Source organism: Ranitomeya imitator, chromosome 4, assembly GCF_032444005.1.
Source record: "Ranitomeya imitator isolate aRanImi1 chromosome 4, aRanImi1.pri, whole genome shotgun sequence".
NCBI lineage: Eukaryota > Metazoa > Chordata > Amphibia > Anura > Dendrobatidae > Ranitomeya > Ranitomeya imitator.
This window is the reverse complement of record NC_091285.1, coordinates 20,037,493-20,063,632: the sequence shown is the minus strand read 5'-3', so window position 1 is coordinate 20,063,632 and position 26,140 is coordinate 20,037,493. Positions and strand designations below refer to the sequence as shown.

General features: G+C 43.6%; 1 protein-coding gene across 2 annotated transcripts; it reads left to right on the top strand.

The window, feature by feature from the left end:
- On the top strand, positions 1-25,453 carry LOC138675222 (uncharacterized). Of its 2 annotated transcripts, none has more exons than XM_069763270.1 (19): positions 1-53; positions 1,051-1,162; positions 1,671-1,785; positions 1,928-2,102; positions 3,900-4,011; positions 4,111-4,217; positions 4,840-4,966; positions 5,353-5,473; positions 6,579-6,664; positions 6,942-7,084; positions 7,204-7,263; positions 8,571-8,637; positions 8,905-8,999; positions 9,453-9,581; positions 13,357-13,471; positions 14,509-14,646; positions 16,294-16,454; positions 18,771-18,859; positions 20,011-25,453. In XM_069763270.1, the coding sequence occupies exons 2-19, from the start codon at positions 1,066-1,068 to the stop codon at positions 20,237-20,239; spliced, it is 2,166 nt and encodes a 721-aa protein (XP_069619371.1). In that variant the 5' UTR covers positions 1-53; positions 1,051-1,065; the 3' UTR covers positions 20,240-25,453. The 2 variants fall into 2 exon arrangements, with proteins under 2 accessions (XP_069619371.1, XP_069619370.1); XM_069763269.1 differs by having other exon boundaries at positions 6,579-6,682.
- The last annotated feature ends 687 nt before the right edge of the window (positions 25,454-26,140 follow it).

The following is a 26,140-nucleotide window of genomic DNA, read 5'->3' as shown; positions in this document are numbered from 1 at the left end:
ATCACATCTTGCGCACTTCTTACAGTTGTGGTCGTAGATTGTTCTATCAGCAGGTTTGTTAATGATTCACTTTTTGGTGTTTGTAACTTTTGATGATTATTTTATAAAGGCTTTATACTTTATATAGGACGAGCAAACTTAGGACTGAAAGTACGGCTTTTTTAAGATAAGATTTGAGTGCTATAATTTACATATGGAGACCCATAGAGTCTCAGCCTATAGGTGAACGCTGTATCAGATTTTAATGTGAGAAGCGAACTTATAGACTCTAGGTGGATGTCGGAAGAGACACGACTCGTCCATATAGTCACCGGAGGACATCTGCATTGTAGATGCAGACCCAGCAGCTGCTCTTGCGCCCTCGAGTAATCCTATTTCTCTAATTTATGCAGTCCCAACAATCAGACATACTATTATGGCGCAGGCACGAGAGCTGTACCAGCACCATAACTTCTAAAAGTGCCAACTGTATTATAATGTTGACACCCTGCTTCAACAGAGTCCAATCCTGACATTTTAGCCCTTTAGATGCTATTGCCAATTTGAACCGTAGCATTTAAGTGGTTAGGCAGAAGAAGAGAGCCCAGGACTGGCGCAATTGTGGAGAACCGATGAATTTCTCTGGCAACCTGGGGTCTAACACTAGCCTCCAGGTTTACCATGTACAGAAGCCTAAAGGGCATGCCTTTCTACAGGCAGACACAACACTCTGCAATACTAGCAGTGTTATATGAGAATTTAGCCGATCACAGGTTCAATGAAGTTGAATACCACTTATGAAAACTACAAGGTGTTCTGCAAAATCGGTCACTAGTTCTAACACGAGTGCAAAATTTGTAGAAGACCCCCATTTTTCTCCAAAATATCACATTCTATTTATAATATCTGAGTTTTTATATATGGCAAATGAGCCCCTTTTGGCACCAAGGCCTAAACTGCAGCTGCTACCTCTGTACCCCCCTATAACTATGCTTCTGAGTACAGTTTTTCCATCATAGGGTTCTTGGAGTTGTACCACCTAAAGTATAATGATCAATGTTTTTCTATTAGATCAGATGAACTGCCATGCTGGTTTCTGCTGTGAGAAGATGTTCTACCGGAGTGCAAAATACAATGGTCCGGGTGGGGAGTGCCGTGGTCCACAGACGGTTGGATAGCCAAAGTAAGTTCCCACTTTAAGTTATTTAGGTTACTTGGGTGTAAATTATGAGCAAATTTGCAAAAATGTTACCAGAGAATTAAATTCTCATCAAATATATTAAATGTTATTTGAATGAACATTATTATGCGCTCTACACCCGGAACATAATGAACTCATGCTGAGTAAAAAGATTCACAAGAACCAAGTCGGTAGTTCATGGTCACCAGGCCAGAGCCTTGTGAATCTCTTCGGACCTTCTGACATCTCCTGGTCCTCTTTTGATAAGTTGGCCCAACGCAACATAATCACAGGTATCTCAGGCCAACTAGTCAAAAGAGGAGCCGTGATGTCGACAGGTAAGAGGAGTTTTGTTGGGGTCTTGTTTGACCCACATATGTCCGACCTCTGCGGTGCTACTCTGGCCCAGTTGTATTCTTCTGTATGATAATTTTTCCAATCGTAAACTTATGTAACAGGATTGTATTTTTAAGCCTTGACAGAAGAGATTACACTTAAATTCCGGGTCTAGGTTCCACATTCAGAATACATCCCAGTGTGGAGGAGGCACTGACAGAGGGTCGGCCGGTTGTGGCTCTGGAGAGCACCATTATTACACATGGGATGCCCTATCCACAAAATATCAGGTGAGGACTTATACCTTGCGTCATCTCTTCTTTATGCTTGTTTATGGTCTGTAACCACGGAGACAAACTGATCCGCCTCAAACGTTTTTCTGAAGTTTGTATGTGACTGTTTAAGTGAATTCATATATATGTATAATGACAGCATGGCCAGTCAAGTGGAGGAAATAGTCCGAGCCAACGGCTCAGTACCAGCGACAGTGGGCATCATAGAGGGCAAAGTGCACATTGGCCTCCGCGAAGAAGAAATCAAGTTTCTTGCCACCAGCAAAGACTGTGTGAAGGTGTCGAGGAGAGATCTGCCCTATGTGATCAGCCAGGTTTGTCATTAAGTATTAGATTACATCATAATATATTATACAATACTTGTATAGTTATAGTCTGACGTTAGACCACACGGCATATTTAAAGGGGTTCTTTTGTGTCGGTAAATAATGGTTATTTTTTAGTAAAATGCTAACTTATACAATTTGTCAATATACTTTCTGTATTGATTTATCACCATTTTTATGATTTTTGCTTGTTGTTATCCCATATGAACCTGGTCATGTGACGGACACAGGAGAGATCAGAGCTGTGTTTGGTAGGGAGTCGTGCACCTGTGTGTCCGTATGGGACATGTGATGGACACAGGAGAGATCAGAGCTGTGTCCGGTAGAGAGTCATGCACCTATGTGTCCGTATGGGGCATGTGATGGACACAGGAGAGATCAGAGCTGTGTCTGGTAGGGAGTCGTGCACCTGTGTTTGAGTCGCCCGCCATGGCCTTGGGGTACTCGGTACCGGGTCCTGAGTTTCACAGGGGGATGTCACGGTGGCGACCCGGTCCATGGCCCTGGGCGCCCATGTAAAATGGAAAGGTCTTTAAAGGGAATAAAGTTTATGTTTGTGACGCCACCTGTGGTATTCGGTCAGTGGGGACTGACGCTGATTTAAGGGGTCCGCTGGGGTGATGTTATGGCAGCTAGATGGTATAACTTCCCACAGGTGAAGTATGTCCCCAGGGCTCCCGGTGTTTAGATGGTAGATGGTGAAAGGCGCAGTAAAGAATGAGGACACAGGGTTGCAGTCTCTTTACTTTTACTGTTGACTTCAGGCAGCCACAGTCCAGGGCACCAGATCACAGGGCAGACAGGGTCCGGCAGGCTTGGAGGCAAGTTAGGAGTCCCCTTATCCAGGTGGAAATCAAAGCCTTCCTCTAGCGCCGTGGTGGTGTAGTCCCTTACTGCCTATGGCTTCACATAAGGTCCTCACAGATGTTATCTCTCACTCTGTCCCCCGGATAGGATAGGACATAACCCGTATGACTGGTGACTTGAGGCGGTTTATAGGGACTCTAGCACACCCCAGCCTCTAAGGGTGTCACCGTGCCTCCTGGGTATTAGGTTGGACAGGTAGCTTGGAGTTCAGATGTCCTGCCAGTCTCTGAGGTAAGTCATAGAGGTCCTTACAACCTCGGTGTTCTGGCTACCGGTCTCTGCACCTCAGAAGGAGGCAGCCTGCTCAGGGCTGGTCTCCCCCTGATATCCTCTCCTGTGCTTTGCTCTCCTGCACGTTCACTGCAATCAATTTGGCTTTCTGAATGTCGCTTTCCAGGAACTGCTGCACTGCGGCTACACAGCTCCGTAAACCCTCTGCTGCCCAGACTGGTCCAGTCTGTTTCCTGGCAAGAACTGATCTGCAGCTCTGACTGACTACTTTCCCTCCTAAACTACCTTATATATGGGGAGTCACCTAGTAAATAGGATCAAAAGCTCCCCCTGGTGGCCTGGAGTGTGAATGTGTTGCATGCTTGTGTTACCTGGTTGCAGTTATCCCTTCTTGCCTTCAAGCGTAACATCACTCTCCCCGTGAGGAAAGCAAGGTTACTGTGATGACCAGGACCTTGGGGCGCCATGTATGGGGCATGTGACGGACAGAGGAGAGTTCAGAGCTGTGTCTGGTAGGGAGTCGTACACCTGTGTGTCCTTATGGGGCATGTGACGGACGCAGGAGAGATCAGAGCTGCGTCTGGTAGGGAGTCGTGCACCTGTTTGTCCATACGGGGCAAGGATACGATCTTGGAGGCATTTTTTATACATGAGGCTCTAAAGTGCTATGATCTCTGCTTGTTATAGGGTCTTTCAGGAGGCAGCACCGTTTCTGGGACAATGGTGGCTGCACATCACGCTGGGATCCCTATCTTTGTGACCGGAGGGATCGGAGGAGTACACCGCGATGGAGAAAGCAGTACATTTTTTTTATTCCTTCATTTTATAGCGTTCTAGAACTATTTATAGTATTTGGTTAATTTAAAGGGTAACTCCATATTTTCCTCTTTGGCTTCAGCTATGGATGTCAGTGCAGATCTAACTGAACTTGGGAGAACACCAGTAGCTGTTATTTCAGCCGGGATAAAATCCATCCTGGACATTGGCCGCACTCTGGAGTATCTGGTGAGTGAGGCAAAAACTGTCTAAAAGAAAAACTGCCTTTGTTGCTTATAGCAAGCAGAGCTCAGCTTTCATTTTTAAAACGGCTCTGGTAAAATGAAAGCTGCACTGTGATTGGTTTATATGGGCAACAGACAGCTTTTAGACAGGTTTAATAAATCTGCCCCAGCATTTAACAGGCCTTATGGGCAGAACTCAAGCATGACTTGTTGCCGACAGTCCCGAATTTGTCGACAATGCCCCAATATTTTAGAAACAACCCCAGCAAATTCGGACATGTCCGATGCAAACTGCTCTGCATAAAACTGTTTCGGCCTAGTAGTCTTTATCTGAACAAGATACAAAGTCGTCTATGGACGTCTTAGACATCAGCTTGCCACCTCTTGAAGGGATTGTCCACTTTCTCTTGTTTCGCTCCTCACAAACTGACCAGCTGTTATGTCCATAAAATGGCCGTTGATAGAGGAACATGTGACTAGATCAGCCGATCAGTCTCCTCCAATAGAAAAGCAGTTTTTACTATTACAGGAGGCTGATCTGGTCACATGTTCCTTTATCGACGACCATTTTGTGAGAAAAGTGTGCAACCCCTTTAAGCCCTGCTTCCTTATCGCCCTAATAATAGGAGACCCAAGGAGTCTGCGTTTCCACATTTGGAGATTCCAGAGACTTCCCAGCTTTCTTCACCCCACGCAGCGGCTACAAGGCCCCATATCATGTCCAAAATGAGGAGGAGGCTGCAAGACTTATTGGTAGGATGGTAACACTTATGACGTGGTTTTAAAAGATTATGCTGAAATAAAACAAGATGGCTGCTTTCTTCCACAAACAGCTCCACACCCGTCTACAGGTTGTATGTGGTAAAGAAGCGTGGCACCCTTCACTTTAAGAGTTGAAGCAATACCAGACACAGCCTATCAATGGGTGTGGCGCTGTCCTCTTAGAAGGTGGCTGGAATGAGCAGTTGTCGGACATCACCGGTGCCAGTTATTGGGCATAGGGGATCAGTATGACAATCAAAAGATGGTAGATCTATTCAAGAACCAAAATCTAATTCGTGCTTGTGTGTTGGAAGGACGTGGAATGTAGACAAAATGGTATTTGGGTCACTATATGATATCACATCCTTCTCCCTCAGCCAGTTCTCTGGAGCTCGGACTGAACAGTGGTGTCCTGATCTCGGTCCCTATTCCTTTAGAGAATGCTTCATCTGGCCGGATGATAGAAGAAGCCATTCACCAAGCACTAGAGGAGGCCAGGTAATAAGGAGGACCAGGGACATGGGAAAGTTGACCCTGATGCCGAGTAGGCATCATGACATTTTGGATGGAGAGATGTGGGTCAACTTATAGGGTGGACATCTTAGCTTAGTTGGAGGCATGTGATGGAGCATTGTCCTGCATGAAAATCATGTTTTTCTTGAACGATACTGACTTCTTCCTGTACCACTGCTTGAAGAAATTGTCTTCCAGAAACTGGCAGTAGGTCTGGGAGTTGAGCTTCACTCCATCCTCAACCCGAAAAAGTCCCACAAGTTCATCTTTGATGATACCAAGCCCATACCAGTACCCCACCTCAACCTTGCTGGCGCCTGAGTCGCAGTGGAGCTCTCTGCCCTTTACTGATCCGGCCTCTGGCCAACCATCCATCTGGCCCATCAAGAGTCACTCTCATTTCATCAGTCCATATAACTTTCGAAAAGTCAGTCTTAAGATATTTCTTAGCCCAGTCTTGACATTTTATCTTATGTTTCTTGTTCAAAGGTGGTCGTTTTTCAGCCTTCCTTACCTTGGCCATGTCCCTGAGTATCACACACCTTGTGCTTTTTGTTACTCCAGTAAAGTTGCAGCTCTGAAATACGGCAAAACTGGTGGCAAATGGCATCTTGGCAGCTTCACGCTTGATTTTCCTCAATTCATGGGCAGTTATTTTGCGCCTTTTTTGCCCAACGCGCTTCTTGCGACCCTGTTGGCTATTTGCCATGAAACGCTTGATTGTTCGGTGATCACGCTTCAAAAGTTTGGCAATTTCAAGACTGCTGCATCCCTCTGCAAGACATCTCACAATTGTGGACTTTTCAGAGCCGTCAAATCTCTCTTCTGACCCATTTTGCCAAAGGAAAGGAAGTTGCCTAATAATTAAGCACACATTATATAGGGTTCTGATGTCATTAGACAACACCCCTCCTCATTACAGAGATGCACATCACCTGATTTACTTAATTGATAGTTGGCTCTCAGCCTGAACAGCTTGGAGTAGGGCAACATGTATAAAAATTATCATGTGATCAAAATACAACTTGCCGAATAATTCTGCACGCAGTGTAGTACTGTAACACGGTTTTATTTTCCGTATTTAAATCAGAAAGGAAGGCATTGTGGGAAAAGAGGTGACCCCGTTCCTGTTGAGCAGAGTAAATGAGAAAACCGGAGGGAAATCCCTAGATTCCAGTATCCTTATCTGCATTGGTACCAATTTTTGGCATATTGATCTTTACAGATTGACGTACACTGATCAGTCTGCAGCGCCTCCGCAGGAGAAATGATTAATTGCATGATAGCTACAGAAAACATACCATGAAATGACATTTTGGGGTCTTTACAGAGAGGGGCATTTTTTTTAAGCCACTTAAAATGGGTGAAGGTAATAATTCTATAAAATCAACTGCAAATATTTTGCTTTAAGAAAGGGTAAAGTTATTGTTAAGTTTTCTTAATGGAACTCAAGATATTGCTCTGATAAAGAATAATGCCGGAGTTGGGAGTCGCATCGCTGTGGCCCTGAGCAAGATCCAGAAACCTAAAGGAGGCGGAAGGAAGGAATTACGTCATCGCACGAAATCGGAGGAACAGATGTCGGATTCCAGGCCGGTGAGATAATTCTACAGTCAGAACTGCTTCTATCTAGATAGATGGAAACTAGATAAATCTATATATTATCTATTATCTATCTATTATCTATCATTTTATCTATCTTCTCTGATTTTCAGGTTGTTATTGGAGGTATTAATGTTGATTTCATTGCAAAAGCAGCTCGAGACAAGATGGAGGTACCGTTTGTGTGGATTCATTGTTGTTTTAAATGGCAGGATCCCTTTTAGTTGAAGTTTGTTCCAATACACATTCATGGATTGCAGAACGATTTTGTAGTCTGGATGCAACTGTAGCAAACATCCAGCTGTGAATGTTACTAATCTGTCTCTGGATGTAAATAAATACATAATCTTTCTGTTCACTGACAGTATACGGTGATCTTGAAAACTGCAAGCATTTAAAATACACTGTAGATTAGAAAGGTGCAGTTCCCCGAGTGTGCCACAGGGGGGCGAACAAGAGCTTCTACGTGTTTTCAGTCTTGTCTTTTGCATTCTGCATACAATTATGGGGAGCTCCACTTTCATGATATTTTTTTAATCATCAGCCCAATGGTGATCTGCAACAAATATCTAAAGATGGTCATAGACCAGTGACAAATTCTGATTTAGACAATTTTGTCTCTATTTCCCGATGTTCGGCCTTTTCCAAATCCATGCACAGTTCTGTTTTGATTAATTTCTTAAAAACAGCAATCTTTTTGTAACGCAGAGCCCCCAATTGCCTTCTGAGCGATATAACTAGATAATATAATTCAAGTGGCCACCACCAGAGGGAGCTCAGGAGCTTGCTGCAGACTGCTTATGTATAGAACTCAATAGTAACACTGTATGCAGTAAGCTCCCTCTAGTGGTGACTGCAGGAATTGAGAATTTTATTATTTAAACTTACATCTTTGCAGAGGAGCTCTGTATCATTATAAACTGTATCCCGCCTACTATAAAGATATATTACTAAATTAATCAGCAACGAAAGCTGGACCTAAAAACAACATGATGATGAAAGGTAAAGGTCCACTTTAAGTTTCCGTATTGGGAATTCATTTATATTACCCTGCTGTATGTTTCCAATTATAACTTGCAGTAACTAAATAGTTTTATTTTTTATTTTTAATGTAAAATCCACTCAACTCCACTGATCTCAGTTAAAAATCCCATAAATTTCCCACAAACTGTTACATAAAAATAGGAAACTAATATAAAATGATTGGAAACCTAAGAGACCAGCTAAGACGTTTATTTATAACACTCGGATGGCGTAGAATTCAGCTTTTTATGATGTGCTTTGCGACGTCAGCCTTATGGGCCCTAAAACGGGAAATCCAGAACATTGGTAATTTACGTGGCAGTATGGGAACTCAGAAATTCGCCTTTGAAAAGCCATTAATCCTATAAATTGTCTTATTTCCATCATGGTATAATGCTATTACTCTCTGTTATCAGCCATTTAGTTTATCATTCTGGTTTGTGGCTTACCATTGCAGTTTGGGGGACAAACAAATCCGGGTCAAGTCCACCAGTCCTTTGGAGGTGTTGGCAGGAACCTGGCAGGTATGTGATCTTTCATGGTTTCCTGATCCAAAGCTCCAAATTCCCTGAATAGGACGAGTTAGTTAATTTTTTTTATTACTTCCTGTAGTCATCACTAGGGGGAGCTCAGGAGCTGACTGCATACAGGTTTTGTATTGAGTTCTATGTATAAACCGTATGCAGTAACCTCACAAGCTCCCCCTAGTGGCAGCTAAAGGCAGCCAGAATGGGAAACTATAATTTAAGACAATTGGCCTTTTAATATTAGTATATTCTCTTCACCTTCAGATTGTTTGAGCCGTCTTGGTGTCAGACCTCTGTTCATCTCGGCTGTAGGGCAAGATGACCTCTCTGACTCAGTCTTCCGGTACTGTTCACACATGGTGAGTCCGGATATTACGCTTACCCTTGTCAGTGGGTCGTGCCTCTGCATAGTCTAGAACTGTCCAATCAGCCCTGACACTTCCAGACTCTTATCGACAGGGAGAAGGGTAAATTGTACATTTTCTGGAGGAACATCAGAGGGGCAGAGGTTTTGAAGACTCATATCTGGGAGGAGGGTTCGGCATCTTTTGGCCGTAGCTGCGCCCCTTTGCTGCCGTCACACCCCTTTTACATCTATTCCCCACCTCCATGAATGAAGGAACATCTTGGAATCATTGGTTTCTAGGAGCTTTCGGTCAGGTTCTGCAGGGCCCGAGAGATTTTCTGGTTCTCTAGGAGTTCCGGGAGGTCTCCTATTATTCCAGAAGAGATGGCTGATAGGATTTTTAGGTTTTATGGATATTGCCCTTTAATCAAGTGTATTCTTAAGTGGAAGTATACTTGTCTTGCAGGATATGAAAGGGGTGGCACATCTTAAGGGTCACAACACGGCCACATACTGTGCAGTCATCTCTGGCAGCGGAGAACTGATCCTTGGACTGGGAGACATGGAAATTCACCAACAGATAACAGAGAAACATGTGAGAATTTGTGGCTCCACTTATACTTGTGACCTACAGAAACTAAAAAAAAATGCTAATTTAAGCCACATGCCTTATAGTAAGCCACACCCCTTATACGAAGCCACACCCTTATGCTAAGCCACATCCCTTATTCTAAGCCACACCCCTTATAAAAGCCACACCCCTTATAGTAAGCCACACACCTTATATAGAGCCACACCCCTTATAATAAGCCACATCCCCTTATATTAAGCCACACCCCTTTATATTAAGTCACACCTTGTAGATCTGGATGAGCGGCATGGATAAAAGGCATTGGTGCAAACAGAAATGTGTAGCTGGATATGCTGGACAGCACCTGTATGGTATGACAGTGGAACAGCAGAGCTGAGGGTGCAGATAGTTCCTTAGATGTAGTACTGTAGGGCTGGATGTGATGGAATTCAAAAAAGATGTGAAACAGCAGAATTGATTTTGCTGGATGACACATGCTCGTGATAGAGCAGAGCTGAATATGCAGATAGCACTATGAAGGAACAGCAGAGCTGGGAATGAGGATGGCTCTAAGGATGTAGAACAGCAGAGCTGAGACTGAGGACGGTTTCTAGGGTGTGGAACAGTAGAGCTGAAAGAAAGGACGGTTTCAAGGAGGTGGAACAGCAAAGCTGAGACCGAAGACGGCTCCTAGGATGTGGGACCATAGAGCTGAGAGTAAAGACAGCACCTAGGATGTGGAACAGTAGAGCTGAGAGTAAAGATGGCACCTAGGATGTGGGACAGTAGAGCTGAGACTGAGGACGGGTTCTAGGATGTGGAACAGCAGAGCTGAGAGTAAAGATGGCTCCTAGGATGTGGAACAGCAGAGCTGAGAGTAAAGATGGCTCCTAGGATGTGGAACAGCAGAGCTGAGAGTAAAGACGGCACCTAGGATGTGGAACAGCAGAGCTGGGAGTGGGGATGGCTCCTAGAATGTAGAACAGCAGGGCTGAGACTGAGGACGGCTCCTAGGATGTGGAACTGCAGAGCTGAGAGTAAAGACGGCAACTAGGATGTGGAACAGTAGAGCTGAAACTGAGGACGGGTTCTAGGATGTGGAACAGCAGAGCTGAGAGTAAAGATGGCTCCTAGGATGTGGAACAGCAGAGCTGAGAGTAAAGACGGCACCTAGGATGTGGAACAGCAGAGCTGGGAGTGGGGATGGCTCCTAGAATGTAGAACAGCAGGGCTGAGACTGAGAACGGCTCCTAGGATGTGGGACAGTAGAGCTGAGAGTAAAGACAGCACCTAGGATGTGGAACAGCAGAGCTGGGAGTGGGGATGGCTCCTAGAATGTAGAACAGCAGGGCTGAGACTGAGAACGGCTCCTAGGATGTGGAACTGCAGAGCTAAGAGTGAGGACGGCTCCTAGGATGTGGATCAGCAGAGTTGAGAGTAAAGATGGCTCTTAGAATGTAGAACAGCAGGGCTGAGACTGAGGACGGCTCCTAGGATGTGGAACTGCAGAGCTAAGATTGAGGATGGCTCCTAGGATGTTGAACAGCAGAGCTGAGATTGAGGATGGCTTCTAGGGTGTGGAACAGCAGAGCTGAGAGTGAGGACGGCTCCAAGGATGTGGAACAGCAGAGCTGAGATTGAGCATGGCTCCTAGGATGTTGAACAGCAGAGCTGAGATTGAGGACGGCTCCTAGGGTGTGGAACAGCAGAGCTGAGAGTGAGGATGGCTCCTAGGATGTGGAACAGCAGATCTGAGAGTAAGGATGCCTCCTAGGGTGTGGAACAGCAGAGCTGAGATTGAGGATGACTCCTAGGAAGTGGAACTGCAGAGCTGAGAGTAAGGATGGCTCTTAGGGTGTGAAACAGCAGAGCTGAGATTGAGAACGGCTCCTAGGGTGTGGAACAGCAGAGCTGAGAGTAACCACGGCTCCAGCAGATCTTCAGTGAGGTTGGCGCATAACACGTAGAACAGGGCTGGATATGCTGAATGGCTCCCTGGTCTGGTAACAGCTGAGTCACATATGCAAACACCTTGGGATAGCAGAGCCCAGTGGTGTAGCAGAGGTAGTTGAGTTAGGAGGGAAGATAACTGAGTTTAGAAACATAGTAGTGGTGTGGATGCCTAACTATCTAAAGCTCAGGTGAGCGAGCCAGCCGATAAGACCATAGCATGTGACATCAGAGGTGCGCGCCGCATGGAGCAACACACATGGGTGGAGAGAACAGAGAGAACCATTCACTGGGAAAAGAGGACGCAAAGCCTGGTGCTGGAGCCGGGACATGTGAGTAACATAGCCCCAACACAAGTGCCTCATTAATTACCACATATTCTCTAAGAAACTAGCAGAACCAACTAACCATCAGCTCCATACTCATCAAAAAAGGTGTAGCCTATCTCAGGTTTTCAGGGGCTTGTTGACCTTCTTGCCCCGAGACCCTGATGGCCGATACCGTATCGTTATCTGACCTCCACGGTTACATTAGGCAGATTGCGCAGACATCAGATGGAGGAACATAAATAGTCACAGACCCTCAACAATAGTCGTGTTACTAAGAAGATTTCACTAAGTCTTCCGATGACAAGGTGATGCCGGGGGTTATTGTTACTCACACCGACAACATGGAAAGAGTGAGAACGGGGATCATGGAAGGTCAGGAGATCGGCGAGGATCAAAACAGGGCTTAACGGTATGAAAGAGAGAATTTAGGTTCCATGTCAAAGCACCAAATGGTTGGCCCGCCCGTGCCTTGTTACCACCAACAGTCCCTAGTAAAAATGTGTCCTAATGATGAAAAATTCAATATCAGCAAAATAGGGTTTACTTTGAAAAATCTGATTAAAAAAGCAAGTTGAGAAAAAAAGAAGATAGAGAGTAACAGCTTCCAATGGCTATTCTTTAGGTGCCTACTAGTGATGAGCGAATATACTCGTTACTCGAGATTTCCCGAGGACGCTCGGGGGTCCTGCGAGTATTTTTTAGTGCTCCGAGTTTTAGTTTTTAGCACCGCAGCTGAATGATTTACATCTGTTAGCCAACATAAGTACATGTGGGGATTCCCTAGCAACCAGGGGGAAGGGGAGAAGCAGAGGGACAGAGAAAGGCAGAATGTTCTGCAGCTTTCTTGTAAATGCCAATGCTGGATTCACAACTACCCTGCTGGGTACTGAGCTTCTGTATATGTGCTACATAGAGATAGGGGATATCAGGAGCTCCTCGTGTCTGTGTGTGCATAACAGGAGCTAGCCTCCTCCCACTAGCTCGGAGACAACTGAAAATTAGAGAGAAAGCAGGAATAAACCCCAATGCTGGATTCACAGCTACACCGCTCAGTACTGGACTTCTGTATATGTGCTCTATAGAGACAAGGGATATCAGGAGCTACTCATGTCTGTGTGTTCTGTGTATGGGAGACATAATAGGGGCTAGCCTCCTCCCACTTGCTCAGAGACAACTGAAAAATAGAGAGAACAGGTCGTAAAATGGTCGGATATTGTGTTTTTCCTCATGTACACACACGTGACAACTTATTCCGAACAGTCAAATTAATTTTAACGGATATAAATATATTTGACCACGCCCATTTAAATCCAAACCATGCCCATTTTTTACAGCAACCCGCTTTTCAAATATTCTCCTTTGAGGGACTCTCATTGGGTCAGAAACACTAATGTGAATATATAATTTATTATGTTATGTAATATATTATGCATTTTGTTTATTTTTATATCTGATAAGTAGAAAGACTTAGTTGCCGCGTACATTGAGTATCCTCTAGTAATACCTTTTCTCCCCACCAGGTGTCTCAGTTTGCAGGGCGTCTCCGCAGTTCTCGCCTATTGTGCATAGACGGGAATGTTCCTGTGTCAACCATTCAGTATGTGTGCGAAGTCGCGCGTCGGAGCGCTGTGCCAGGTCAGTGTGCCAACATATCTGTGCAATTAACACCTCTAAACCGCGCGAGCCGAGACTCGCGGCAAATTGTTTATTACATTTACTTGTCACAAAATATTAAATTATGATGTGAAGGTGTAAGGTCACATCTTAGTTACAAGTTCTGCAGTTTTCTTATATACTTGTTTCACTTTTTCCCCGAAATCTCTGCTTGCTGTTATCTCCAGGTTCCCTTTCATCTGGCCAAGTTTCTTAAAATCCCATTTTTTAGTATAAGAATCCCTTAACTTTTTCCGATATTATGATATCTTACTGTTAGGAATTCCTACAATGAACTGTAATCTATAAAGCAGCTCATCAACAAGTGTTCATTTCACCTACAGCATTCCCGCAGGTGAAATGAGGTATTGCACAGCTTCTATTGAAATCATTCTCTTCTTTGTGTAATAAATGGACAGGGTCCTCCAGTGAGACAGATACATTTTTGTAGCTAGTTTCTCTTCCAGATAAAAGAGCATTTGAAAATGATATACTAAACCAGACATCCCCTTTAAATATATCACAAAAAGACTTGATCACCCAGTGTAAGAAAAATAAGTGACATAGACTGAGGTACTAATAAAAACTAATAGTTTACTGAAAATCATTAAAAACAATGTATAAATACTACAAAGAAGAAAGGTATTGGACCTAAAAGGAGGGACACAAAAAAGCCATAGGCTACATCCAAATCGTGGACTAATTTAACATATACATATGATAATTACATCCATGCTACCTATATTCTATGTGCATCATGATATATGGTAAAACATCCCCTCATAGGAATGTGCCGATATAATCTATGTCATGCGGAGGCGGGCTAAACCCATCCTCTAATATGATACATGATTGTCACTAGCAGATATAGAGTTTTATATTAGAATGGGTATATTACCTTAAGGTCTGCCACGTGGATGTATGCCCCGGCGTCCCTCTGCCCCGACGCGCGTTTCGCACTGCTTCTTCGTACCAGACATCCCCTGTAAATGTAAAAGTTATTGTATAATGTTTTGCAGTTTGCTACGAACCCACAGATATAGACAAAGCATCTAAACCCTTCACCTCAAACAGCTGGACGGCTTTGACCTACCTCTCTCCAAACATAAAAGAGCTCCTAGCCATCAATAGGACCTTGGGATATGTAGAAGACATCGGTAAGCAACGCCAAGATGGTGGGTAGGTAGTTGGGTGACATAATGAATCTTAATTACCGTAGTTCACTTTCAATTATTCCCAATTTTTGGGAATCCGAGATCTCAAATTTGAGACTGTTTTAGCTGTTGAGGATTATGGAGGATTAGCGTTAGCCATCAGGGATTATGATTTATGATGTCCCATTGATATCTCAATACCTTTGTGAAATAAAAAAAACCCTTTCAAAATGGGCAAAACAGCATTTTATGCACAGGATAGTAACAACCCAAGACTGACAAACAACAACAAATACAAAATTAGACAGAAAACGTTATATTACCCCAATAGATTACAATTAAATTACACTCCTGTGAATTTTTTTTAAAAGAAAACATCACTTCCTTTAAATATGTAATTTTTTTTGCTTGGTGTAAATGCCGCCGTTCTCCTGATTCTGGCGATGTTTTTTTTTTTTGTTTCTGCGCCTCTCTGTTCCTGAGATATGGCCCTTTCTTGTTTAGCCAATTGGGATTGGTTCTCAAGATAACCACACCCATGAAGAGCTGAGGCCACACCCCCTAGGTAGCAAGCCTATATTTATATACAGGGAAAAAGAGGCCATATCTTAAGAACGGAGAAGCGTAGGAACAAAAGAAAAATATTGTCAGATTCAGGTGAATGGCAGTATTTACATCAGCTAAAATAACTTCATATTTATGGGAAGTGACAGGTCCCCTTTAATATTTCATCCAGTTGTTTCTGAATTTACTCTACCTCCTAAACAGGATATAAGTGCTGGGAGACTATTATCACTGCTAGCAATTATGATCCAAGGATGATTCCTGTCTGTCTGTGCTATATGGAAATATTGAGGTTAATGGTGCCGATGGTGGGGGTTGGGGATTCATATCTAGAATTGCGCAAATTTTTCAAAATTCGGTTCCAATTCTGATCGGGGGCAAATATTGTTTTTGCAATGCAGACGAACGTCATTGGAGTCAACGGGAATAGAAATGAGCGAATATATTCGGGAACGATCGTCAAACATAAATTTGGCACGAATAGGGTACCATTATGGCACGAATATGGCAAATTCAGATTCAGCGACCGATTCCGAACATATTCGCTCAACTCTATTCATAACTCGCACCAATGTTATCCAAAGTGGAGAACCTCTGCAAATGCATTTGGTGCTATGTAAGGCTCAAACTTCTTAGAATAGTCACCATGCAGTACCACTGTTCTCCACCAGTGGCCACTGCAGCTTTTCCTGATGATTACAGCAGCAGGACTGGTGGCGATCAGTTGATCGCCAACAGGTCCTCATCTAGAGAAGCGGTTTTAACTGACTCAATTAACTTTACATAGATTGTACGCACATATTGGGGAACTAGATGCAATGTTATGAGACTTCACTAGAAGATTTACATCCAGAGACATAAAATAGATGGATCACGTCAGATTCTAAAGGATAATGAGACACATTTTCCAGACATCGACTGTTGACCTTTCAGATGATTGACAGGTGTAAAGCTAAATTCTCAACATCTCTCATCACGGCTTCATCAATGAAAACAAGAGTAATACCACCGGTGAGGGTGGCGGTCCTTTACCTGACACGTACGTTGCGGTATGTTTCTTTCCATGACTCGTGTCTCCTTCCCTAGATATTCCGTGTAAATTAGAAGATATAGTAGATATGGCCATCAGCCTCTCGTTGCCTCTCCTGGAGAACATACATTGCGTCATAGTAACTCTGGGGGCCCACGGCGTCCTCTTGTGTGGCCACAGGCGTGACAGAACCGTATCCCTTCGTGCTGAAGACAAGGTATAGAATATCCATAATTGACAAGCATTGATTGTATGGATTTGAGGTAGATTCCACATTCTTAGGTCAAGATGTAGTGAAATATTTTCCAAGTTTTGTCGACTACAACCCGTCGGTCTGAACACGTCGTCCCATTATCATTTAAAGGGACCCATGCCTATAATACTTCATTCCTCCCCCTAATTATTTAGATTTTTCTTTATTTGGCATCTCCCATAAATAATCCCAATCCCAATCACCATTTTACGGTGGAATGAAGTAGAAAATTCGAAATTAATGGTTGATAGTAATGGAAAAACTTTTGAAAGACTGGAAACCAAAGAAAATTACCGATTGTTTAAATAGTTTTTTTTGGTGTTAAATGTATATATATATATATATATATATATATATATATATATATATATATATATTTATTTATATATATTATTTTGCAGTGTATTTTTTCCCATATCACAATTTGTATTAAAAATGGCAATTAGAAATCTTGCGGTTCTCATACTGGCCATTGGGTTTTTTTCGACTAACTTCCTGTTGTTTAATGGAATGCACACGTACATTAGCCGCAATGAACAGACTCCTCCCCTATCTGTTGTATTGAAGCATCTAATGAGCATGTGCAAAGGCCACTCTCTGTTAAGGGGAGGAGGTGAGCTGTGACATCACCTATTGTGAATCGTGGATCCTGTGTTATCTACTGTATATAGAGGTGTTATCAGTCATTGTACAGGAGGAGGAGGTGAGCTGTGACATCACCTATTGTGAATGTTGGATCCTGTGTTATCTACTGTATATAGAGGTGTTATCAGTCATTGTACAGGAGGAGGTGAGCTGTGATATCACCTATTGTGAATGGTGGATCCTGTGTTATCAGCTGTGTATAGAGGTGTTATCAGACATTGTACAGGAGGAGGTGAGCTGTGTCATCACCTATTGTGAATGGTGGATCCTGTGTTATCTACTGTATATACAGGTGTTATCAGTCATTGTACAGGAGGAGGAGGAGGTGATCTGTGACATCACCTATTGTGAATGGTGGATCCTGTGTTATCTACTGTATATAGAGGTGTTATCAGTCATTGTACAAGAGGAGGAGGTGAGCTGTGACATCACCTATTGTGAATGGTGGATCCTGTGTTGTCTACTGTATATAGAGGTGTTATCAGTCATTGTACAGGAGGAGGTGAGCTGTGACATCACCTATTGTGAATGGTGGATCCTGTGTTATCTACTGTATATAGAGGTGTTATCAGTCATTGTACAGGAGGAGGAAGTGAGCTGTGACATCACCTATTGTGAATGGTGGATCCTGTGTTATCTCATGTATATAGAGGTGTTATCAGTCATTGTATAGGAGGAGGAGGTGAGCTGTGACATCACCTATTGTGAATGGTGAAGCCTGTGTTATCTACTGTATATAGAGGTGTTATCAGTCATTGTACAGGAGGGGGAGGAGGTGAGCTGAGCTGTGACATCACCTATTGTGAATGGTGGATCATGTGTTATCTACTGTATATAGAGGTGTTATCAGTCATTGTACAGGAGGAGGAGGAGGAGGTGAGCTGTGACATCACCTATTGTGAATGGTGGATCCTGTGTTATCTACTGTATATAGAGGTGTTATCAGTCATTGTACAGGAGGAGGAGGTGAGCTGTGACATCACCTGTTATGATTGGTGGATCCTATGTTATCAGGTGTGTACAGAGTTGCTACTTAGTATTGTAATTCTGCCTTTGCTGATAAAAGTGATGAAAACTCTTCTTGAAAGGACAGAAAGTTAGAGTCTAAAAAAGCTCTAGTAATCAGTGTGAATATTGCAAGAAATTACTCTTTCTAATTTTTAATAAAGATCATGATATATAAATAAACACATTGCCAGTTTTTTAAATACATGTACCAGAAAAACCTGATTTAAATAAATAGGTAATTTTTTACGAAGGTGATGTGTATGTCTTCACGGCCTGAGATGAATATGAAACGTAAATAAAAAATCAAACTCCCTACCCCACTCCCCAAAAAATATCTATCTAGTGTGAACCAGTAAATTGTAGGCGTTGTGAGAGGGATTCAGCTGTAGTTTCTCTCTCTCTGAGACTGTGCGCTGTGAGAGGGGAGGAAGAGCTGCAGCAAGAGACAAGTCATTAGCTGGACACATCTCTGGCATTACAGGAAGAGCCTGTCTAATCAGAGGGAAGAAAAGAGACCCAAAATCTGTATTACATTGGGAGGATGTGGTTATATTTTATTTTTTTTGTAGAAATGTTTTGCCTTTTCATTCCTTTCGGGAATTATTGCCTCTCTCTCTGCTTCATTAGGTATTAAGGGATGATCTGTGCGCTGTACATTATCCAGCCGCTCCCATTCCTCCAGAGGAAATCATCAATGTTTCTGGAGCCGGAGACAGGTCTGTTATACTGAGACATTCCGGCAGTTTTATAGAAAACTCTTTTCTTTTTCACAGAATCCATTTATGAAATATATAAAGAATAGAGATGAGTGAAACTACAGATAAATTTTGTAGTGAATCTAAAGTGCTTCGAAGCCTTCAGTTGCCCTGAAAAAACTTGTATGACACTGAGGCCTCTTTTCTCTCTAAATCTGCATTATTCTCTTTCACTCAGACACCAATATTCTTCTTTGCTGTACAGTCTCCAGTATTTTATTGCTATTTCTCCTGATCTCTATGGCGAAGCTGTGCGTTGTGACGTTCTCTCACTATCCAGATTCACTGCAACATGGCTGCTGCATTCCTTGCCTCTGCTTTTATACTGGCTCTAATAGTCCCTCCTGATTGACTGTGTTATACTATGTGATATGATGGCTGCAAGACGTTATAGGGTCTTGTGATCAGTGTAAGAACTGGGGTGCCACCCGTAACATTGACTCTGGTTGCCCACTGTTCAGCTACATGCAAATCACATTACTTTAATTCATAAATATGCCAATGTTTCTCTATAATAATATACAGGGTAGTTTGTTAAATGAAGGTGGAGATTATGCCCTTGTCTGTACATAGTGAAACAAATTTATTGTGCCAACTACTTGTTATATAGGTGGAGTGGAGATCCAATTTCTGCATGGGGGGCCCACCAGAGGATTTTCCTGTTCTCCTGTCGGCCAGTCCGAGACTGCTTGTAATCCTTCTATGGCAGATGCAATTTTCTGCTATGTTTAAAATGGAGGTGGCCATTTTTAGCAATTGATACAAATCAAATCACATATTGTAATGTTCGGTGAATTCCTAAATAGTCAAAGTAAATTAAATTCCCATCGAATCGATTCATAAAGAGTGCATATATAATATATGTATCCCTGGAAGATCAGACATTTTCTTCTCCTCTTTCTTCCGCCTTCTGACTGGCTGTAAAGCAACTGACTGCAGCAGAAGCCCTTCCTGTAGTATGAGAGCAGGAATACTGAGCTATGTCCTCTTGGAAAAACATTATTTTTCGTGTAGTTTCACATAAAAAAAGGGTTTTTGATAATTTTCACTCAGAATTTAGAGTGTAAGATTGTAGGAAGCAACATGTAACCCGTTCTCTTTCTTCCTCGCAGCCTCATGGCAGGTCTCCTTACAGGGGTCCTAGCCGAATATGACACTGACACCTGTGTTAGGATGGGTCTCCTGGCCGCCCGTCTCTCCCTCCGTTCCCGCGGACCCATCTCTCAGCTCATCTCACCCATCAGCGTCAGCTTGCAGCAAGTAACGGAGAAGTGGCCACCTCCCAGAGTGTGGAGCGTCTCACCATCCAACGGGAAGACAATCCTTCAGACCAGACACTAGAACATTGTGTCCTAAACACCCCAATGAGCGTCTCACCATCCAACAGGAAGACTGTCCTCCAGACCAGACACTAGATAATTGTGTCCTAAACACCCCAATGAGCGTCTCACTATCCAACGAGAAGACTGTCCTCCAGACCAGACACTAGATAATTGTGTCCTAAACACCCCAATGAGCGTCTCACCATCCAACGGGAAGACTATCCTCCAGACCAGACACTAGATAATTGTGTCCTAAACACCCCATTGAGCGTCTGACCATCAAACGGGAAGACTGTCCTCCAGACCAGACACTAGGAGATTGCGTCCTAAACGCCCCAATGAGCATCTCACCATCCAACGAGAAGACAATCCTTCAGACCAGACACTAAAAGATTGTGTCCTAAACACCCCAATGAGCATCTCACCATCCAACGAGAAGACTATCCTCCAGACCAGACACTAAAAGATTGTGTCCTAAACACCCCAATGAGCATCTCACTACCCAACGAGAAGACTATCCTCCAGACCAGACACTAGATAATTGTGTCCTAAACATCCCATTGAGCGTCTCACCATCCAACGGGAAGACTATCCTCCAGACCAGACACTAAAAGATTGTGTCCTAAACACCCCAATGAGCATCTCACCATCCAACGAGAAGACTATCCTCCAGAACAGACACTAGATAATTGTGTCCTAAACACCCCAATGAGCGTCTCACCATACAACGGGAAGACTGTCCTCCAGGCCAGACACTAGATAATTGTGTCCCAAACACCCCAATGAGCATCTCACTATCCAACGAGAAGACTGTCCTCCAGACCAGACACTAGATAATTGTGTCCTAAACACCCCAATGAGCGTCTCACCATCCAATGGGAAGACTGTCCTCCAGACCAGACACTAGAAGATTGTGTCCTAAACACCCCAATGAGCATCTCACAATCCAACGGGAAGACTGTCCTCCAGACCAGACACTTGAAGATTGTGTCCTAAACACCCCAATCAGCGTCTCACCATCCAACGGGAAGACTGTCCTCCAGACCAGACACTAGAAGATTGTGTCCTAAACGCCCCAATGAGGGCCTCACCATCCAACGGGAAGACTAGCCTCCAGATCAGACACTAGAAGATTGTGTCCTAAACGCCCCAATGAGCGTCTCACCATCCAACGAGAAGACTATCCTCCAGACCAGACACTAGATAATTGTGTCCTAAACACCCCAATGAGTGTCTCACCATCCAACGGGACGACTGTCCTCCAGACCAGACACTAAAAGATTGTGTCCTAAACACCCCAATGAGCGTCTCACCATCCAACGGGAAGACTATCCTCCAGACCAGACACTAGAAGATTGTGTCCTAAACACCCCAATGAGCGTCTCACCATCCAACGGGAAGACTATCCTCCAGACCAGACACTAGATAATTGTGTCCTAAACACCCCATTGAGCATCTGACCATCAAACGGGAAGACTGTCCTCCAAACCAGACACTAGGAGATTGCGTCCTAAACGCCCCAATGAGCATCTCACCATCTAACGAGAAGACAATCCTTCAGACCAGACACTAAAAGATTGTGTCCTAAACACCCCAATGAGCATCTCACCATCCAACGAGAAGACTATCCTCCAGACCAGACACTAAAAGATTGTGTCCTAAACACCCCAATGAGCATCTCACTACCCAACGAGAAGACTATCCTCCAGACCAGACACTAGATAATTGTGTCCTAAACACCCCATTGAGCGTCTCACCATCCAACGGGAAGACTATCCTCCAGACCAGACACTAGATAATTGTGTCCTAAACACCCCATTGAGCGTCTGACCATCAAACGGGAAGACTGTCCTCCAGACCAGACACTAGGAGATTGCGTCCTAAATGCCCCAATGAGCATCTCACCATCTAACGAGAAGACAATCCTTCAGACCAGACACTAAAAGATTGTGTCCTAAACACCCCAATGAGCATCTCACCATCCATCGAGAAGACTATCCTCCAGACCAGACACTAAAAGATTGTGTCCTAAACACCCCAATGAGCATCTCACTACCCAACGAGAAGACTATCCTCCAGACCAGACACTAGATAATTGTGTCCTAAACACCCCAATGAGCATCTCACAATCCAACGGGAAGACTGTCCTCCAGACCAGACACTTGAAGATTGTGTCCTAAATGCCCCAATGAGGGCCTCACCATCCAACGGGAAGACTAGCCTCCAGATCAGACACTAGAAGATTGTGTCCTAAACGCCCCAATGAGCGTCTCACCATCCAACGAGAAGACTATCCTCCAGACCAGACACTAGATAATTGTGTCCTAAACACCCCAATGAGTGTCTCACCATCCAACGGCACGACTGTCCTCCAGACCAGACACTAAAAGATTGTGTCCTAAACACCCCAATGAGCGTCTCACCATCCAACGGGAAGACTATCCTCCAGACCAGACACTAAAAGATTGTGTCCTAAACACCCCAATGAGCATCTCACCATCCAACGAGAAGACTATCCTCCAGACCAGACACTAGATAATTGTGTCCTAAACACCCCAATGAGCGTCTCACCATCCAACGGGAAGACTATCCTCCAGACAAGACACTAAAAGATTGTGTACTAAACACCCCAATGAGCATCTCACTATCCAACGAGAAAACTATCCTCCAGACCAGACACTAGATAATTGTGTCCTAAACACCCCAATGAGCGTCTCACCATCCAACGGGAAGACTGTCCTCCAGACCAGACACTAGAAGATTGTGTCCTAAACACCCCAATGAGCGTCTCACCATCCAATGGGAAGACTATCCTCCAGACCAGACACTAGATAATTGTGTCCTAAACACCCCATTGAGCGTCTCACCATCCAACGGGAAGACTGTCCTCCAGACTAGACACTAAAAGATTGTGTCCTAAACACCCCAATGAGTGTCTCACCATCCAACGGGAAGACTATCCTCCAGACCAGACACTAGAAGATTGTGTCCTAAACACCCCAATGAGCATCTCACCATCCAACGGGAAGACTATCCTCCAGACCAGACACTAGCTAATTGTGTACTAAACACCCCAATGAGCGTCTCACCATCCAACGGGGAGACTATCCTCCAGACAAGACACTAAAAGATTGTGTCCTAAACACCCCAATGAGCGTCTCACCTTCCAACGGGAAGACTGTCCTCCAGACCAGACACTAGAAGATTGTGTCCTAAATACCCCAATGAGCGTCTCACCATCCAACGAGAAGACTATCCTCCAGACCAGACACTAGATAATTGTGTCCTAAACACCCCAATGAGCGTCTCACCATCCAACGGGAAGACTATCCTCCAGACCAGACACTAAAAGATTGTGTCCTAAACACCCCAATGAGCATCTCACCATCCAACGAGAAGACTATCCTCCAGACCAGACACTAGATAATTGTGTACTAAACACCCCAATGAGCGTCTCACCATCCAACGGGAAGACTATCCTCCAGACAAGACACTAAAAGATTGTGTCCTAAACACCCCAATGAGCGTCTCACCATCCAACGGGAAGACTATCCTCCAGACCAGACTCTAAAAGATTGTGTCCTAAACACCCCAATGAACGTCTCACCATCCAACGAGAAGACTATCCTCCAGACCAGACACTACATAATTGTGTCCTAAACACCCCAATGAGCGTCTCACCATCCAACGGGAAGACTGTCCTCCAGACCAGACACTAAAAGATTGTGTCCTAAACACCCCAATGAGCGTCTCACTATCCAACGAGAAGACTGTCCTCCAGACCAGACACTAGATAATTGTGTCCTAAACACCCCAATGAGCGTCTCACCATCCAACGGGAAGACTATCCTCCAGACCAGACACTAGATAATTGTGTCCTAAACACCCCAATGAGCGTCTCACCATCCAACGGGAAGACTATCTTCCAGACCAGACACTAAAAGATTGTGTCCTAAACACCCCAATGAACATCTCACCATCCAACGAGAAGACTATCCTCCAGACCAGACACTAGATAATTGTGTCCTAAACACCCCAATGAGCATCTCACCATCCAACGGGATGACTGTCCTCCAGACCAGACACTAGAAGATAGTGTCCTAAACGCCCCAATGAGCATCTCACCATCCAACGGGAAGACTATCCTCCAGACCAGACACTAGAAGATTGTGTCCTAAACACCCCAATCATGAAGAATACTAACAGAATTCACCGCGTGCCGAAAAGTTCCAACCTATTGTTTTTATTCTTCACCTCTGTCAAGATCTCTGCAATAATCTTTATATATTTATAACATTAAAGGGGTTGTCCAACTTTTGGAACCTTTATTTTAATTTATATACATATTTTTGGGACTAAATATCATTTTAACAACAATAAACAGTTTTTATTAAAAATGTTGCATCTTTTGCATTCTGTTGCCTCTGTGTTGCACTGGCTATTGCTGCCTGTAAAATGAGTTGACTGAGAATCCTTCAGTGAGCTTGTTCTGAGTTTGGAACTCTTGTCTATCATTTTTTTAAGCTCTTCTCAGCTGATTTATAACCACAGACCACAACAAAGTTGAAAGTGCCAGGAAGCAAAGAGCATCTAAAAACCAAAAGGTCAAATTTTTTTGATTGAAATCCAATTGCAAAAATATTTTTTTTTTAACACCAAATACAAGAATTAGTGTAAAAAAAATATTACCCAAAGGTGGACAACCCCTTTATCATCCTTTAAACTCAGAACGTGCATTGTCATCTTTTGTCCACCAGATGGCGCCATAGTTTTTAGCAGCTGTAGAGTCGCGTGATGTTAATCATTGATCGCTCTGACATCTGATCATTGTCATTTCCCTGAATAATGTGAAATGTGTTTTGTTTGACTTTTTTTTTTTACAAAACTTCCCCAAATGTTAAAAACGTACTGTCCTGTGACCCATTTGTTTAGTGTCAAAGAAATACCTGAGCCAATATGGCGGCCAATTTAAAGGAACAGTGCGCAACATAATAACTATACTGCAATAAATCCTTCTCCATCTGAAGACACCTACCAAGAGGTTCCTACATGGAAATCTCATTGGTGATGGTATCTGAAGATCTGGTAGGGTAGATACAACGTTCCTTTTCGATCTCTCCAATAGACCCCATTGACGTTACAAAAAAAAACAAAATAATAAAAATAATAATAATAATAATAATAATAAAAATAATAATTAAGAAAAAATACTGAATAATTCCTTTGATTTGATATGTGGACATCAGGAATTTAAGGTATGAAAATTTACCAGCAACAGTTTCCAGGATAAATAGACCGATTAGTCTCTTCGCTGATGATAGCCCGCCGCCCCCGCTGATCTCATCACATTGTTACCAGGTCTCAGATGTTCTTCAGACTTAATAGGTGGGGACAATCTCCTCGTAGACGTAGAGGAGGGGGGTAGAAGACAAGTCCTGGGATGTCGATTTTTTTTTTTTTTTTGGAAAGTTGATGTCACGACACGAGAAAAGTTTCCATCCAAGGGGCGTCAAAGGTGAGGAAGGCAGGGCAAGGAGGAAAGTGTTATTTAAGGGTTGAGCATCTTCAAGAAGCTGATGGTAAGTTCTCAAGAAGGTCCCCTGGAGGAAGGTCAACAGGAAGCAATGAATTTCTTATCTCGTACTTTACTTGCTATCTTGTTGGTTGGATCCGTGGTCTATGGTACCACTGGTGGAACCACAACGAGGACCCGGATAGTTCAGAAGACCAGACAAGGTCCCAGTGAAATGAGTACACTGGTGAAGCCGTTGGCTCCGTTCAAGATGAGGTCTCCTGAGAAGACCCTAGATGAGAGATTTCCATTCAATGTCTTCGATGGTAGAAGGAAACGTCAAGCCTTCCATGATGTGTCTGGAGATCCCGGTCTCGTGTTCTTCCACCACCTGAGTGAACACGGAAA

What these genes read in the sequence shown, in the direction of transcription:
- LOC138675222 (XM_069763269.1), top strand. Translation starts at nt 1,066, where the DNA reads ATGCTGGTTTCTGCTGTGAGAAGATGTTCTACCGGAGTGCAAAATACA. An exon ending in GCGTCGGAGCGCTGTGCCAG is followed by an intron (nt 13,472 to 14,508) that starts GTCAGTGTGCCA and finishes AATGTTTTGCAG; the next exon opens with TTTGCTACGAACCCACAGAT. An exon ending in CCCTTCGTGCTGAAGACAAG is followed by an intron (nt 16,455 to 18,770) that starts GTATAGAATATC and finishes CTGCTTCATTAG; the next exon opens with GTATTAAGGGATGATCTGTG.